This window comes from Mustela nigripes, chromosome 5 (genome assembly GCF_022355385.1).
Source record: "Mustela nigripes isolate SB6536 chromosome 5, MUSNIG.SB6536, whole genome shotgun sequence".
Taxonomy (NCBI): Eukaryota; Metazoa; Chordata; class Mammalia; order Carnivora; family Mustelidae; genus Mustela; species Mustela nigripes.
Genome location: NC_081561.1, coordinates 60,507,232 through 60,523,616, shown reverse-complemented (window position 1 = coordinate 60,523,616; position 16,385 = coordinate 60,507,232). Strand labels below are relative to the sequence as shown.

Sequence of the window (16,385 nt, the reverse complement as noted above, 5' to 3'; positions counted from 1 at the left end):
CAGACATACGCAAAAGTAGACAGAATGTGGGGCACTTGGGTAGCTCAGTCAACTGAGTATCTGTCTTCGGCTCAGGTCATGATCCCTGGGTTCTGGTGTCGAGCCCTCCATCGGGCTCCCTGCTCACTGGGAGTCTGTCTCTCCTTTTCCTTCTGTGTGTGCTCTCTCTCCCTCTCTCTCTCAAATAAATAAATAAATAAATAAATCCTTTTTAAAAAAGTAGACAGAATAAATTCCAGTGTACACGTGGGTCAATTCATGGCCAATCTCATTTTTTCTGTTCCCCCCACCCACTTTCCCCAGTTCTCAAATTTAAAAGGTTAAGGATTCTGTTTTTTTTTTTTTTTTAAATATTTTATTTAACAGAGACAGAGATCACAAGTAGGCAGAGAGGCTGGAAGTTGGGGGCAAGCAGGCTTCCTGCTAAGCAGAGAGCCCGATGTGGGCCTCTATCCCAGGACCCTGAGATCGTGACCTGAGCCGAAGACAGAGGCTTAACCCACTGAGCCACCCAGGTGCCCCAAGGATTCTGTTTTTAAAAACCAGGGCACTGCAGTGATCAAACTTTGAGAAATTAATAACAGTTCCTAATATCAGACAGTAAAGTGTCCATATTTTTCCCCCTTTGCCTCAAGTTTTCAAAATTAGTTTTTTATTAATTGGGGATCTATACCAAGCCCACACCTTCATTTGATTGAGCTCTACCTTTCATCTCCAGTAATCTATAGATCCTGCCTTCCTTTTTTGCTCCCTTGCAATTGTCTATAGAGGAAACTAGATTGTTTGCCACACAGAGTCATCCACAGGGTGGATTTTGCTGACCATATCCACATGGTGTCCTCTGGCCTGTTCCTCTGTCTCTTTCATTTCTGGAAAACAGATATTTAGATATAGATGTGGATGCCAATTTGGGTGTGATTTCTGGGGCAAGAGCATTTCATAGGTGGTAGCGTGTCCTTCTACCTGTCTCTGGTATGTTTTAAGATTTATCAGTGAGTTTCAGTGTTGCAAGTCTGATCTGCACATTATGTATAGTTTCCTGTCAGCTTCTCACAAGGCGGTCACTTGTTGCCATTGTTCAGCTGTCATTTCATTAGGGTGTACGGATTGCACCATTCTGGTTTTGTCGTATTAGGTTAAACGTTTTCTCTCAACTTTCTGGTTACCCTGAAGTATGGTTTTTATAGGAAAGGCTTGATTCTCTTCTCCTCCCCCTTACTCTGAACCGGTTTTCAAAATAATGTGTTGGTTCCTCTAGCATCCTCCGAAGAGATAGCCAGTGTGATTTAAAAAAAAAAAATGTCATGATGAACTCATGAATTTTAAAATATTTCATATGTTTCAATCCAGCACAGGTGTTATTTTCTTGATGCTCACACTGCCCCATCTTTGGCCAGAAAGCACCTCTCAGACTCGCTCTTTTTTTACTGTCTGGCTTTGACAGCATCCTTGCTTTCTAGTAAGAGTGGATATCCAGGCTCATCTTGCCTGAGCTGTAACACAGCAGGAGGAAGAGACGCAGCCTAGTGGGTCTTTATAAACTGTCAGCTCCTTGAGGGCAAAACCCAGGTCTCTTCTCTCTGGTGTTTCTTTCGTGGAGCCTGCCTGGTGTGGGGCGAAGCACAGGGTGGGCTCCCAGATTACATGTGGCTCGCCAGGGAGGCAGGCACAGAGGAGTCTGAGCTCTGGAAGCTTGACAGGTTACTTCTGTTGGGGGCCCTCCTCCCCACAGAGATCAGCAGGAGCGAAGCTTGACTAATGGTACACCCTGGCCTCAGCCTCTAATCCCCTCGTTTCCCCTGCTCTTTGTCTCTACTCTTCCATGCTTTCCCAGGTCAGAATCATCCAGTCCTGGACATGGGACCACATCGGCGGCTGCAGTGGACGTGGCTGGGGAGGGCCGAGCTGCAGTTTGGGGACCAGACCCTGCATGTGTCCACCGTGCAGATGTGGCTGCTGTTGTATTTCAATCAGACAGAGGTGCCTCAGCTTCTCAGCCTTTGTCTTCTCTTCCCCCTGTCTTCCACTGTTCTAAACTCTGCCCCTTTTCCCTGCCTTCCCCCTTTATTTTCCTTTCCCCTGACTCTCTACTCCTGACCACCCCTGCTTCTCCTCACCAGGAGGTGTCTGTAGAGACCCTGCTGAAGAATTCTGACCTCACCCCAGAGCTGCTGCTCCAGGCACTTCTGCCGCTCACCTCAGACAATGGCCCTTTGACCCTGCACGAGGGTCAGGGCTTTCCACCCAGGGGTAGGTCAACAGGGGCTGGGCTTTGCCACTGTTCCTAGGGGATGGGGCACTCATGGTGGGCGTGTGGTAGGGAAAGAACTGGGGTCCCCTTTGCCGCCACTCACCTCTCCCTTCCCCGCCTCCGGTGCTGACTGGGAGTGAGTTCCAGGTGTGCTGCGGCTTCGGACGCCTGGGCCCCAGCGCTGTGGGGAGGCCCTGTGGTTGATACCGTCCCAGAAGTACTTGAACGTCGAGAAGGATGAGGGCCGAACTCTGGAACAGAAGAGGAACCTCTTGAGCTGTCTTCTTGTCCGTATTCTCAAAGCCCATGGGGAAAAGGGCCTCCATATTGATCAGCTGGTTTGTCTGGTAGGCAGAGGGGACCGTGAAGTTCGGGGATGGAGAGAGTCAGGCTCAGGGTGGAGGCTTAGAGCCAGGGATCATCACAAGGGAAGGTAAACTCTCTCAGTATGAGAACTCTAGGGTGACATTTGCATCTGGGTTTTCTCTTCCTGACAGAGCACTTAGGGAGACAAAAGGTAGAGATGAGACATGAGTGTTCACCATGTGCCAGGCCCTCTTCCAAGATTTTGCGTGATTAAGTCATTTAATCTGCCCAGCAGTCTTACGGGATAGGTGATGGTGGTGGTATTAGTTTTATTATTTACTATTATTCCCATTTGACAGAGAAGAAAAGTGAGGCCTGAGAGTTAGTAACACATCCGTAGTCACGCATCTAGTAAGTGGAAGAGCCGAGCATCAAACCCAGGGAGGCTGGCTCCTCTAGGTGAAAGTAGCCTGCCTGTATCCTCTTGTCCCATCCAGGTGCTGGAAGCCTGGCAGAAGGGTCCAAACCCCCCCGGAAGCCTGGCCCGCACCGTTGCAGGAGGCGTGGCCTGTACTAGTACAGATGTCCTTTCTTGCATCCTGCATCTCCTGGGCCAGGGCTATGTGGAACGGCGTGACGACCGGCCCCAGATCCTGACGTATGCCACGCCAGAGCCTACGGGGCCTTGCCGGGGTCAGGCAGAGATCCCCTTCTGTGGCAGCCAGACCACCAAGACCTCCAAGCCTAGGTAGCTGTTCTCAGTCCCATTCCCCAGCTGCAAGGGCTCCAAGCCAGTAGGGAGGGATGGGCTCCCAGGACAGGTGGTGCTGTCGGGAGGAGGTTTAGTGCCAAAATCAGGCTCTTTGGCGGAAAGATGCTTGATTTCTTTGTCTTACCCCGTTTTTCCTGCCTCTGTTGTTTGTCCACTTTGCCAGTCCTCATTTCCTTGTCAGCACTGTCATCTCCTTCCTGATCAGGGGCCTTGCTGTTCCCGTCCCCCGGGAGCCAGCCCTTAGGCAAGGGACCCAAACACAAGCTCCTGTATGGATGTCTCTCATTCTAAGCAAAAGTGGAATATCATACAGATACGTATTGAGTGCTGATGACTCACTCAGCTCCGTGAAATGTACAAACTAGTTTTCAAGAAGCCCGTTCCAAGAGGAGTTTGCCGTCGGATGCCCCTAATTAGCTGGCACCCCTAAGGCTTGTCCCATCATATCCTGTTCACCACAGGTTGTTTCGGCACTGCTTTTATGCCTGTCCTCTGCACTGTGTGTAAAGTGAGTTTTCTAGAGGAGTCACTTGCATACACACCACGGGGGATCCCATTAAAAGGCAGATCCCGATTCATTAGAGCTCCCTGTGACATGCAGGCTGCTGGTCCTTGGCTCATACTTGGAGAAGTAAGGCTGTAGACACTGGTTTCTCACCAGATGGATTGCTGGTGTTTGGGGAGGGGTTTATAGTGGGATCATCCCATCCACTGTGGGGATCCCGTCCACACCTAGCATCCTGATGCCTGTCTGCCAGATTCCTGGAATGCCCGAATCACTGTGACAGCCAGCTTCAGGCCTCACTTACAGATGCTTCTGTGGAGAGCCACGCTCTGACAGTGGGTCTGGGTGGTTGTCCTGAGGCTGGTTAAGCATGCACAAGCAGGGGTGCACAAGTGAGGAGCTAAAGACTGGGGGAGGGTGGGTTTCATTTAGTAGATGAGCAGGGCAGGGAGACTGATGGCTGCCTCTTCTCTCCCCTCAAGCCCAGAAGCCGTAGCTGCGCTGGCATCTCTCCAGCTGCCTGCAGGCCGCACCATGAGCCCCCAGGAGGTCGAAGGGTTGATGGAGCAGACCGTACAGCAGGTGCAAGAGACACTGAACCTAGAGCCAGATGTGGCTCAGCACCTTTTGGCTCATTCCCACTGGGGTGCTGAACAGCTGCTGCAGAGCTATAGTGATAATCCTGAGCCCCTGTTGCTGGCAGCTGGGCTGTGCGTACCCCAGGCCCAGGGCGCCCCTGCACGCCCTGACCACTGCCCTGTGTGTGTCAGCCCACTGGAGCCTGATGACGACTTGCCCTCCCTGTGCTGCAGGCACTACTGCTGTAAGGTGAGGCCCTACCTGCTTCTTGGCGGCCCCTGGCTTTCCACCTCCAGCACAGTTCCTAGGCAGCTCCGGTGTTCCGCCCCAGCACTGTCATCTCCTAGCCGGGGCAGTATTGGACAGCCCGCTTAGTCCCTCTCAAACTGGTTTTGTCATCTGTAAGTGGTGCCTCCGCCTCAACACTCGGAAGAGGAAGGGTGGTTGTCGGGGTCCAGCGATAGGGATCCGTGGCTGTAAAGATGTGCTGTGTATTAGAATCACTGGGAGCTTTTACGAGTCCTCATGCTTGGGACGCCTGGATGACTCAGTGGGTTGACTCTTGATTTTGGCTCAGATCATGATCTCAGGGTTGTGAGATTGAGCCCCGCATTGGATTCCACAGCATGGAGCCTGCTTGGGATTCTCTCCCTGCCCTTTCCCCCTGACCCTTAAAAAAAAAAGAATCCTCATGCTCAGACTATAGCCCAAACCAGTTAAATCAGAATCTTGAGGTGAAACCCAAGCATCTGTAGTTCTATTTTATTTTACATTTTTACATTTTTTTATTTTTTACTTTATTCTTTTAAAGAATTTATTTATTTATTTATTTGAGACAGTGGGGGGCAGGGACCAAGCAGACTCTGTGCTGACCACAGAGCTCAACACAAGGCTCAATCTTGTGACCCTGAGATCATGATCTGAGCTGACATCAAGAATTGGATTCTTAACCACCTGAACCACGCAGGTGTCCCTAGACATCTTGAGGTTTTTTTGTTTTTAAGATTTTATTTATTTATTTGACAGAGATCATAAGTAGGCAGAGAGGCAGGCAGAAAGAGAAGGGGAAGCAGGCTCCCTGTTGAGCAGGGAGCCTGATGTGGGGCTCCATCCCAGGACCCTGGGATCATGACCTGAGTCAAAGGCAGAGGCTTAACCCGCTGAGCCACCCAGGCGCCCCACATCTCAAGTTTTGAAAAACACAGGTGATTCCAGTGTTCAGCCGAGTTTGAGAACAATAGGTAGATAGATGATGCACACATGTAAACTGTACATCAAGGTGCTTCATAAATGAGACGTGTTAGTAAATTGGTGATGACCGTAGGTTTATGGTTTCCTGATCACCAAGTTTGTTTATCACAGAACATCAGCACTTACCGTATATTCTCATTGAACATAAAAATGAAAGGAAATGGTGTAAACCAGAGAACAGCATGGAAGTAGAGGGAATTACTGGAAGCCAGGTGTTGCCACTGTGAAGCAGAGCAGAGAAGGCTGTGATGGGGAGTGAGTGGTGCTCGGTGCTGGGGAAGAGGGGTCGAGGTGAAGGGAGCCGGGGTGCTGAGTGTCATATGCTCCCTGCCTCACAGCTCTTAGAACTGATGCTAAGCCCAAATACCTCAAGTTAACAGGATGAGGATGCTTGTTGCCATGAATCTAGCTGCCTCTGCCACCAGCATCCCCGCAGGGGTGGGTGATCTGGGACATGAGTTGGCAGGCGTGTATACGGGTACTTTTTCGTCCTCCCTTTTTCTCGGCTTCATTATTCCTCTCACGCCTTTGCCTATGCTCCCTTTCTCCAGGTTCTTATTTCCTTTCTGCTTTCACTTTATTGTTCAACTAATATTTTTTCATGAACTCACTGTATGCACAGCACTGGGTGCTGTGTGAGGGAGTGGGGAAATCCAAGCAAGAAATGACCCAAGAGCTAGTAATACAAGCAGCTAATACTTACGGGGACATGTTCTGGGCCATTCCAGTGTGATACATGCATTATCTTGCTTAATTTCCATGGTAGTCGTGCAAGGTAGGTATTTTTGCTGGAGACAGATGGAGGCGCCTGGAAGAGAGGTTACCTGCCCAAGGTCAGGATTCGGACTTGGGTGGTCTTGCTCCAGGGCCCTCCCTCACACTTTCATGACAAGTGCAGAAAGGAAATACAACTGGGTCACAGGAAGTGACTGAGGTGAGGAGTGGGGGAGGGGCCAGTCAGGGACTTCAGTTTGGAGATGTCAGGGAAGGCCATTCTGAGGAGGGGACTATCTAAGGGAAGAATATGGCAGACAGAGGGGACAGCCAATGCAAAGAAGCTGAGCCTGGTGACTAAAGCACAGTGATGTGGTGGGACAGCTAAAGGAGAGATTTCGGAGGGAGACGGGGACCCAGTTGTGTTGGGATCGGCAGACAGTGGGCTTGACTTTACAGAGGCCACGATGGGTTAAGCAGGATAGTGATAGGAAGGATGTGATTTATATTTTTGAAAATATCACTGCGTGTGGAAGAAAGGCTTGGACAGATCAGACATGGAAGCAGGGCACCCATCGGGAGACTGTTGTACCAAGAGCCAGGAGGTGGTGGGAGTTCAGCCCAGGGTCAGCAGTGAAGAGAGAAGTGGACGGGTTAGGGTACATCAGGAGGCAGAACTGACAGGACTCGGCTGAGCCAACATGGGACTTAGGACAAGGGAATCAACAGTGCTTCTTGGGTTCTGACTGGAGCATCTGGGTGGCCTAGATGTGTTCTCTACTGAGTTGAGCAAGAAGCTGGGGTGGGGCTTGGTGTGGAGGGCAGGTTTTTTTTTTTTTTTTTTTAAGGATTTTATTTTTTTATTTATTTGACAGATAGAGATCAAAAGCAGTTAGGGAGGCAGGCAGAGAGAGAGAGAGGAGGAAGCAGGCTCCCTGCTGAGCAGAGAGCCCGATGCGGGACTCGATCCCCGGACCCTGAGATCATGACCTGAGCCGAAGGCAGAGGCTTAACCCTTTGAGCCACCCAGGCGCCCGGAGGGCAGGTTTTTGAAGGGAAATTCAGTCTGTTCTGGCCATGTGAAATTTGAGCTTTTTGTTGGACACCTGTCTGGGCCTGGACAGGGGAATTTGGAATTAAGTGGAGTGGCCTGGCTAGCATCCCACAGGGAAACAGAAGCTGGCCCAGGGTGGTGCCGGGGCACACAGACCCTCCCCCCCCCCCCCCAGAGTTGTAGAGACCGGGAGCCTGGGGAAAACAGGCTCATTGGAGAAGTCCCAGTCAAGGAGGAGCCGTTGAATAAGTTATAGCTGAGCAGCACCTTGAAATGCAAGAGAACTCAAGAGAAGGGAAATCCTAGGGCTTGGGGCTGTCTGAGGAGGCTTTTGCGTGTGAGTCTTGAGTGACAGGCAGGGTTGGCCGAGGCAGGAGGGGCATATGGGCTGGAGACTGCATTCCAGGTGGGCTGGACAGGGAGGACAGCAGAAACTAGAGCAAGCCTACAGCAGAGGCTCTTTAGGGAAGTGGGATGGGCTCCAAACTGAGAGGCCAGTCTTAGGCCTCTATGCCCTAAGGGACCCTGTGTGCCTGCAAGTGTGTGGTCTGAACTTGGAGTATTTTCCTGTTTTATCTCAAAAATGCAGGAATTCTGCGTTCAACTGCCTAGTTTATCTGGGTTTCTTTCACTATAAAAAGGGTTTTGTTTTATTCTGTTTAGTACTTTGCTTTGAGTAGAAATAGTCCGGTAAGGCACTTTCCATTTACCCTGGAGCTTTGGTACCAGGGGGTCTCCTCGAGGTCTAGATGCACCATCTTGGAAAACTCTGCACACTCGGCAGTGTGAAGGAAGGGAGTCATTAATGGGGTATTTTAGGAGGTGCAGGCTACTGATCACGCCTGAACCAAGCAGGGATTACATGGAGGAGGGTCGGAGTAGGAAGAGCATTTATGGGGACAAGCTTCTGCTGCAGTTTAGGGGTGGGGCGATAAGGGCCTGGTTTAGGGCGGTACAGTGACGTGGGAGCTAGAAAAAGATCCGAGAGACTTGAGGCTTCTGACATGGGTTACTGGGACTGAGGGGACGCGGTGGGCGAGGCTATTTGTGAAGAGGCTGAGTCTGGGGAGATGGGAGCACTGAGGAGCCAGGCGAGCAGATGGAGCTGGGAGGAGAGGCCACAGCAATGTTCATAGTGTCCAAGGCCAGCCACCTGGTGGGGGAAAGGCACCCTGTGGCCCCTAGGCCTCCTTCCTCTCCAACCTTCTTGCTTTCTCCAAATCCTTAGCACTTGAATCATCTCCTGTTTCTTGGTTCTCTTACCCATTCCCTCCATGTGCATCCCAGCAATAATGAAAATGAGGCCACTATCTTGATCCACACATTCTCAAAGGCAGCTGTGATTTGGGCCAATCCCAGGAAAGCCCACAGAAGCCAGAAAGGTTAGGGTCCATTGTGAGGTAGCTCTGGAGCAAGGTCGTCCCTGGCCTTCTGCATTGTCAGGGATGAGTGCTAGGTGATTTACCAGGACACCAGTGTCCTCTGCTGCTCCCCTGCTGTCCCTGAGCAGCCCCTCCCTCCCCTGCCAGTCTTGCTGGAATGAGTATCTGACAACTCGGATTGAGCAGAACCTTGTGTTGAATTGCACCTGCCCCATTGCTGACTGCCCCGCGCAGCCCACTGGAGCCTTCATCCGGGCCATTGTCTCCTCACCGGACGTCATCTCCAAGGTAGCCCCTCTTCTGTGGGAAGCTGTGCTGCACAGCCAGAGCGATGGGCCCCAGGGAGTGGACTGACGTGCATGGGGTAGGATGGGGAGGGGCGGTGGTATGATGTCCTGGAGAGCTGGGCTCTCACCGGGTGGCGTCTGTGTCCCCACAGTACGAGAAGGCCCTCCTGCGTGGCTACGTGGAGAGCTGCTCCAACCTGACCTGGTGCACCAACCCCCAGGGCTGTGACCGCATCCTGTGCCGCCAGGGCCTGGGTTATGGGACCACCTGCTCCAAGTGTGGCTGGGCCTCCTGTTTCAACTGTAGTTTCCCTGAGGTAGGTGCCTGCCCAGCCATGCCCCTGAGCACGGCCTGCACCCCTCCCCTGCCAGCACTCCTCTCCATCTCTCACACACACACACACACACACACACACACACACACATACACACACAATCACAGGCTACGCCTTGTCATCACACTTTGCCACCAGCTCGAGCTCTGTTCCTCCTCCTGTAGGCCTCCATATGTGACCCCCCTCCCTTGCACACCTACAGCACCACCCTGGGCCCTGGCTCAGGGCTCAGCCATGTCCTCCCTGCCCCCTCCTGCTCTAGGCACACTACCCTGCCAGCTGCAGCCACATGTCCCAGTGGGTCGATGATGGCGGCTACTATGATGGCATGAGCGTGGAGGCCCAGAGCAAGCACCTGGCCAAGCTCATCTCCAAGCGCTGTCCCAGCTGCCAGGCTCCCATTGAGAAGAACGAAGGGTGTCTGCAGTAAGAGGGGGTACTGCGGGCATTGAGGGGGGTCGGAGGGCATGGGACAAGGTGGGAGGCCTGGTGGTACGGAGGTAGGGGGCCCATGGGGTTCACCAGAGAGCTGAGCAGAGGACAGCAGTTACTTAGCCTGGTCCTGGTGCCCTCCAGTGACTCTTGCTCCTTAACACTCCTTCCCCTAGTTTTAAGTCTGCACCGCATGGGGCTGGGAAGCTTGGGTGCGCTCACTAGGGCTTGGTGAGGTTAGAGACTGTCAGGGCACAGAGGGGCCAGGGCAGGTTCGGTGGGGCATCCAGGTCTCATCCGGGGGCTCCCGGTATGGCCCTGACCCGGGGCAGAAGCCCTCTGACCAGCCAGCTTCCTCCATAGCATGACCTGTGCCAAATGCAACCATGGATTTTGCTGGCGCTGCCTCAAGTCCTGGAAGCCAAATCACAAAGACTACTACAATTGCTCTGCCATGGTAAGGGGCCAAGGCCAGGACCAGGGGGTCCCAGCGCAGCCCGGATGGGATGTGGCTGCAGGCCCTGGGCAGAGATGGTTCTGTGTCCTGGGCAGCTGAATTGTTGGGACGGAGGCTCTGTGTGAAGACTGAAGCCACCTGGGCCGACACGTGCTGGGAGTTCTGTCCTGGGAGGGCTGTGCATTCCCAGAGGCACCAGGCCAGAGCCAAGCAGAGCCCATGCCTTGCATCAGAGCCCAGCACCCCTGCTTAGTAGGTGGCTTTGGGCTGGTTTCCATGCCCACACCTTGGCATCCTCCCCTGCAGAGGGGGAGAATTATGTGACCTACTTCCCAGAGTTAGGATTAGATGGAAAAGTCTGGGCGAAGTGCCTGAAGGTCTGTACGCAGGGTGCCTTCACCCCACCCTTCCCATCAAAGCACCCGAGTCCTCCCTCTCAACCCGTCCTTCCCAGGTTAGCAGAGCAGCTCGCCAGGAGAAGCGGTTTCAGGACTATAACGAGAGATGTACTTTCCATCACCAGGCACGGGTGAGCAGGGAGAACAGTTGCGTGGGTGAGGTCAGAGGGCTGGGGTGGAGGGTGGGTCAGGGGCTCCAGATCCCAATCCTGTGGGTGCCAAGTTGTTTTGAGCAGGCGGGGAGGGCTGCCTGTGGTGCTGATGCACCTCACCCCTGCACAGGAGTTCGCCCTGAGCCTGCGGAACCGCCTGTCTGCCATCCATGAGGTGCCGCCCCCCAGATCCTTCACCTTCCTCAGTGACGCCTGCCGGGGATTGGAGCAGGCCCGCAAGGTGGGGACAGGGGATGGAGGGAATGGGGTGGGGAGGGAGGCAGGGCTGAGGTTCAGCAAGGAAAGGGCTGACTTGGGCTCCCACAGGTGCTGGCCTATGCCTGTGTGTACAGCTTCTACAACCAGGACACGGAGCACATGGACGTGGTGGAGCAGCAGACTGAGAACCTGGAGCTGCATACCAACGCCCTGCAGATACTCCTTGGTGCGCCGGCACCCCACCATGACTCCTTCCCCACCCCCACTTCCCACCCCCACCCCCAGCATCCCCGCCCAGCAAACAGTGGCAAAACAGCCCCCCAGCCCAGCTACCCCATTGGGCGGTCCTCCACCTCCTCATTCATTCCAGCCTGATCACTACCAGCGATACTTCAGGTATGAAGGCATGGGGTGCTTGGCATGAGGTACCTAAGGGCGCAGGCCTTCACCTGCCCACTAGATTACCATCGCTCCCTGCACTGGGATGGAGGCCCCACAAGAATGAGTATCTAGTCTGGAGCCCTGCCTGGTAGGTGCGGATTGGACTTAGGTGGTAGAAGGAAGGAGTTGAAGGAAGCAAAGGAGGGAGGGAGCCCCTGTGGCTTTCCCCCTCTACAGAGGAGACGCTGCTGCGGTGTGGAGACCTGGGCTCGTCCCTGCGTCTGCTCCGCTCAGACTGCCTCAGCACGGGCCTGGAGCTGCTCCGGAGGATCCAGGAGAGGCAGCTGGCTATCCTGCAGCATTCTGCCCAGGTACGAGGCCGGCCTGGGGCCTCCTGGGTCTGGCACAGCCCCTGCCCTGGGGAGGAGGGGATCCAAAAGGAAAGGCAGCTGTTCGGAGACCTGGGCATGCACCCAGCTCCTAGGCCTAGCTGCTGGATGCGGCTGGGGCTCCGTCGTGCTACCCAATAGCCCACAGCAAGGATATTTGCTGTGATGCTCACTCATCAGAACCCCTGGGAACTTTTTAGTACTTCCCAAATGGGATGTTGGAATGGGGATCCACTGAGGTTCTTCCTGGCTCTAATACACTGATGTTAGTCTAAACGAGGAGTCCTGCTCTCGGGGAGCTCACAGAGGAGTAAATAACTTGGGCAGACAGGACAGGAATAGACACTGTTAGGTCCTAAAGCACGGAGATGGGGTGCCTCGCCGGCATGACCTGTGTCCTCGGAGACTGCCCAAGTTCTGTGACACGCAGACTTGGGGCCATGAAGTCTCAGGATGAGCGGGGGAGAGGAGGTGGGAGCACCTGAGCGAGGGACCTGCAACTGGGAGGCCGGCAGAGAACGGTGGGTGAAGGAATGCTGGGCAGAGGTCCAGGTCCTCCTCTACTCTCCGACTTCCCACATCTCCCCGGCTCCTCGCCAGGACTTCCGGGTTGGTCTGCAGAGCCCATCGTTAGAGGCCCGAGAGGCAAAAGGATCCAACGTCCCTGGCAGTCAGTGAGTAGGGTGGGCGGAGTGGCCACAGGGGCCTGGGAGAGGTGTGGCTTCACGGGGCTGAGTGTGGCTCCCTCTCCCCAGGCCTCAGGGGTCCCCAGGGCTGGAGGTGGATGAGGAGGAGGAGGACGACGATGATGAGGATGATGTCCCTGAGTGGCAGCAGGACGAGTTTGATGAGGAGCTGGACAATGACAGCTTTTCCTATGACGAAGAGTCTGAAAACCTGGACCGAGACACTTTCTTCTTCGGTGATGAGGAAGAGGATTATGAGGCTTATGACTGAGGGGCAGGACACAGGGAACACCTGGAGCCACCCCAGAGTCCTGGGGGCTGAGGGGTGAGGTCGCCCCTTCCTGCTATCATTGGGGGAGGCGATTCCCAGTGTCTGCAGTACCTTCTGTTTACTGAATAAACTTTTTTTCCACGTACTTCTCTGGAAGCAGGCTGTGCAGCTGCATCCCCAAAGGCTAGTGTCAGCTCCCCGCTCCCTCTACATACCCCCAACCTTCATTCTTCACTTTACTTTTGGACCTCCAGACGTTTCTGTTCTCAGGAAGGCCCAAAGCAGACCCATTTGACCTAAGCTGACAAGGGGAAATGAAGGTTTCCAGGGCCCAGGGCCAGGTGCAGGCCTGCCCACTTGCCCCAGACCCTGTCCAGTGGTAGAGGAGGCCATGAAACACCCCTCCCCACCCCACCCTGGGCCAGCCTTCCTCCAAACTCTTGAACGTTCTTGGCAGGAGTCTGAGGGCATTAGGAAGTACTCTCTCTTGGGGCCTACAGAATGGTAATGGATCTCTCTACATCTTGAAGTGAAGCAGGAAAGAAAAGGATAATCCTGAGGACCTGTCCTGCCCCATCACTCCTATAGACAGAGGTAGAATTTTAAACATAACTTTTAATTTGGTACTGGGGTTGAGGTAGGAGGGGTATGAGGGCAGAGAAGAATTAACAAAGTGGAGTTAAGTCAAGCAGCTGGGGCAGGGGAGGCAGCCACCTGCTAGGGAAGGTCACCCTCAAAGTAGCGATCCAGCATGGCCTCCACCTCACCCTCCTCGTAGTCCAACACCTGGAACCTCGAGCCGTCTGCCGCTCCCCGGATCATGGCTGAAAGCACTGGGAAGGAAGGGCGGAGGGAGGTGAAGCTCCCCGTCTCCACTCCCTTCCCTGTCCCTGTCCTGTTTCCAGGGTAGGCACTGTCCTCAGAGCCCCCTAGGGTTCGGTGTGCAGAAAGCTGGGGGGGAGGAGGGCCCACCCAGGGCTTGGAGCGCTCACCTCGGCCAGACTGTGGACGGAAGAGGCACAGGATCCGCTTGTTGAGGGCTACAGCCCGGCCCAGCTCATAGCCCACACCCAGCGACGGCTGGGTCACTTCGGCTACCACCACTAGGAAAAAACACAAGACTGAGGCTTGGTATCTGGGGCTTGTTAAGGGATGGATGACAGTGTCTCGGTGTGGTGAGGAGGGAACTCCCTTCCTGGTGTGGACCACAGGCCTGTCCAGGGGACCTAACAGGAATTTGTGGGCAGGAGGGGGAAGTGCTCACCATCTGCCTGCTGCAGCCAGGCCAGGTCCCGCTCATGGATGAGCCTGTCACCCCCAGCAACCTCTTCCCCTGTGGAGTAGGAAAGGCTGGTCAAGGCCAAGTCTCTGCCTGCCTGGTCCTCAGCACTCATTACCTCTCCTCTACCCTTGCCGCCCCCAGCCCCCATATCTGCCCAGCGCAGGCGGGGTGGGGGGCAAGGCATGCTAAGTGACCTCCGAGGACCCACCAAAAACTAAGGCTCCAGGGAAAAGATGAAATGGAATAGCCACAAGAAAACTTCCAGGAGGGATGTGATTAGGGTCGGATGAGGGATACAGAGGAGACTACAGGAAGGACTATACCTCACTGTGGGTCAGGGATCAGAGATGGAGAGGAGGACGACTAGCCTCCTGGGGTGCAGGGTGGAAATGGCAGGCAGAAGCAGGAGACTGGCCGGGCAAACAAAGGCTGAACAACCAGAGCCCAACTCCGGCTTCGGCGGGTGCCGGCATCGGCATCGGCTGAGAGCTTGATAGGACTCCTGGCTGCTCTACCAGCTCTCCAGGCAATGGTGAGCCCCACCAAACTTTGATACAATGCACGACCAATAGGAGGGGTTGGGAAGGAGGGTAGAGAAGAGGTGCTCTTACGGGGGTCAGAGGTGCTCTCAGTCCTGGCTTGGAGAAATGTTACTGCCTGAATCAGAAGAAAGTCTCTGGAGAGCTTGTTAAAAATACATTGGAAGCCTTCACCCCAGACTGCTGTGAGCCAGCATTGTGAACAAGTTCCCTCAGACTACATTGGAGCACACTGAAGTTCCAGAACCAGTGGGTGGGGGGTGTGTGGAAGGGACATGCCCTGAAACCAAAGAATCTTAAGCCTCCGGGCCCGGCACTCACACAGGCCCTTTCCAGTGCCCTAGCAATTTTGTTCGGTGATTTCACCCAATAAGGGAGCAGAAGGCAGGCAGAGGACAGAGCACAAGCTGACATGGGCCAACTCCTGCGCGCCCCACTCCCAGGTGGGATAGGTGTGGCCTTCCTCAGGCACTCCTGGCTGTCCTAAACTAAGGGAAGGAAACACAAATGGTGAACTAATAGGGACTCCAGTCCTGCAGGGCAGGAGTCTCCCCTCAGTTTACCAATGTCTTAGTGATTCACAAGAAAAAAAGCATTCAAATCAATAACTTAACTTCTGGAGACCCATAACTCAATTTTCTGGAGCCCGAGCAGCACCCTCCCCTCCACAGCCATGTGGGAGACAAAGGTAAAGGAAATGTTGGTAAAAATAAAATGTCCTTATAATCTGCAGCCCACTGGCAAGTACTTGAGGCAGGCGGAGTATAACGTTCCTCCAGGAATCTCCCAACAGTCTCAATGCTCTGCTACAGGGGAAAACCACCTTAGGCTGACAATGACTTTGGTTATCTTCCTCAGCATGTCAAAGTCCTCTTGGACACCTTCCTTTTTCCTTATCTTCTCCAACTCTCAAGTCTATAATCCGCCATTCCTCACAACCCCAGGGCAGCAGCTCCTTCTGTCCACCGGTCCTGTCCCTGCACTCTAATAAAATCACCTTTTTGCACCAGAGACATTTCAAGAATTCTTTCTTGGCTGCGGGCTCTGGACTCCAACCTCACCAACATTCCAAAAACTATATCACACCTTTTTAAACAGTTCTCCAAAATTGCCTTAGATCCCACAAATCCTGGATCCGCTCCTGGGTCTGCCGAGGGGGAAGCACTTCCAAGGTTTTCCGAGTAGAAGCGCAAGAGTTCTAGGCACAACTTTCCAAACTAGAAGAGTCGCGGAGATTCCAGACCAAAAATGATCAAAACCACGCTTTAGAAAGACCCAGCAGCCAGGAAGTTAGCAGCCTGATGAGAGGGCGTGAGAGAGATGGTGGTCGGGTCCGTGAGGTCCAAGAGAGGGCGGATACCTTGACCGCCAAGGGGGAAGCAGGAGGATAAGCTTTGTCTTAGGTGGGGGAGCAGGTGCGGGAAGGTGAAGCGGGAACTGCCGCAGCCCCGTTCACGCGCATTCTGCTCCTCCCTGCTCGGTCCCTGGAAAGAGGGGGAGAAAGTTCTCCAGGAATGACTCAAGTCACGAGAACTGAATGCGGAAACCGGGCTCCCGCCAGCAAGCTCACTGGGACCCCCGCAGTCCGAGTCCCGGCTCCCTTTCCCGGCTGGGCGGGGGTGGGGAGGGGGGAGTGTAATCTCGGTACCGGGGCGGGACCGGCCCGCCTCACCGCGCCCCGCCGCCCGCCTCACCGCGCCCCGCCGCCCGCCTCACCGCGCCCCGCCGCCCGCCTCACCGCGC

At 54.3% G+C, this 16,385-nt stretch overlaps 2 protein-coding genes across 3 annotated transcripts in view; one reads left to right on the top strand and one right to left on the bottom strand.

The window, feature by feature from the left end:
- CUL9 (cullin 9) overlaps positions 1-12,966 on the top strand; it is a 37,263-nt gene extending 24,297 nt beyond the window's left edge. For both annotated transcript variants that reach the window (XM_059400422.1, XM_059400421.1), the window contains exons 27-41: positions 1,835-1,980; positions 2,121-2,250; positions 2,399-2,598; positions 3,055-3,305; positions 4,317-4,662; positions 8,962-9,102; positions 9,254-9,418; positions 9,699-9,862; positions 10,232-10,325; positions 10,780-10,854; positions 11,006-11,116; positions 11,203-11,320; positions 11,713-11,846; positions 12,465-12,538; positions 12,620-12,966. In XM_059400422.1, the coding sequence (XP_059256405.1) occupies positions 1,835-1,980; positions 2,121-2,250; positions 2,399-2,598; positions 3,055-3,305; positions 4,317-4,662; positions 8,962-9,102; positions 9,254-9,418; positions 9,699-9,862; positions 10,232-10,325; positions 10,780-10,854; positions 11,006-11,116; positions 11,203-11,320; positions 11,713-11,846; positions 12,465-12,538; positions 12,620-12,821 (2,351 nt within the window). In that variant the 3' untranslated portion in view covers positions 12,822-12,966. The remainder of the gene's footprint in view (positions 1-1,834; positions 1,981-2,120; positions 2,251-2,398; positions 2,599-3,054; positions 3,306-4,316; positions 4,663-8,961; positions 9,103-9,253; positions 9,419-9,698; positions 9,863-10,231; positions 10,326-10,779; positions 10,855-11,005; positions 11,117-11,202; positions 11,321-11,712; positions 11,847-12,464; positions 12,539-12,619) is intronic.
- Positions 12,967-13,416: 450 nt separating this feature from the next.
- The window catches only part of DNPH1 (2'-deoxynucleoside 5'-phosphate N-hydrolase 1), a 3,182-nt gene continuing 213 nt past the window's right edge, over positions 13,417-16,385 (bottom strand). Inside the window, 4 exon segments of the mRNA XM_059400423.1 lie at positions 13,417-13,654; positions 13,814-13,924; positions 14,086-14,154; positions 16,364-16,385. The exon segment at positions 16,364-16,385 is cut by the window's right edge and continues 213 nt beyond it. Coding sequence (XP_059256406.1) covers positions 13,506-13,654; positions 13,814-13,924; positions 14,086-14,154; positions 16,364-16,385 — 351 coding nt within the window. The 3' untranslated portion in view covers positions 13,417-13,505.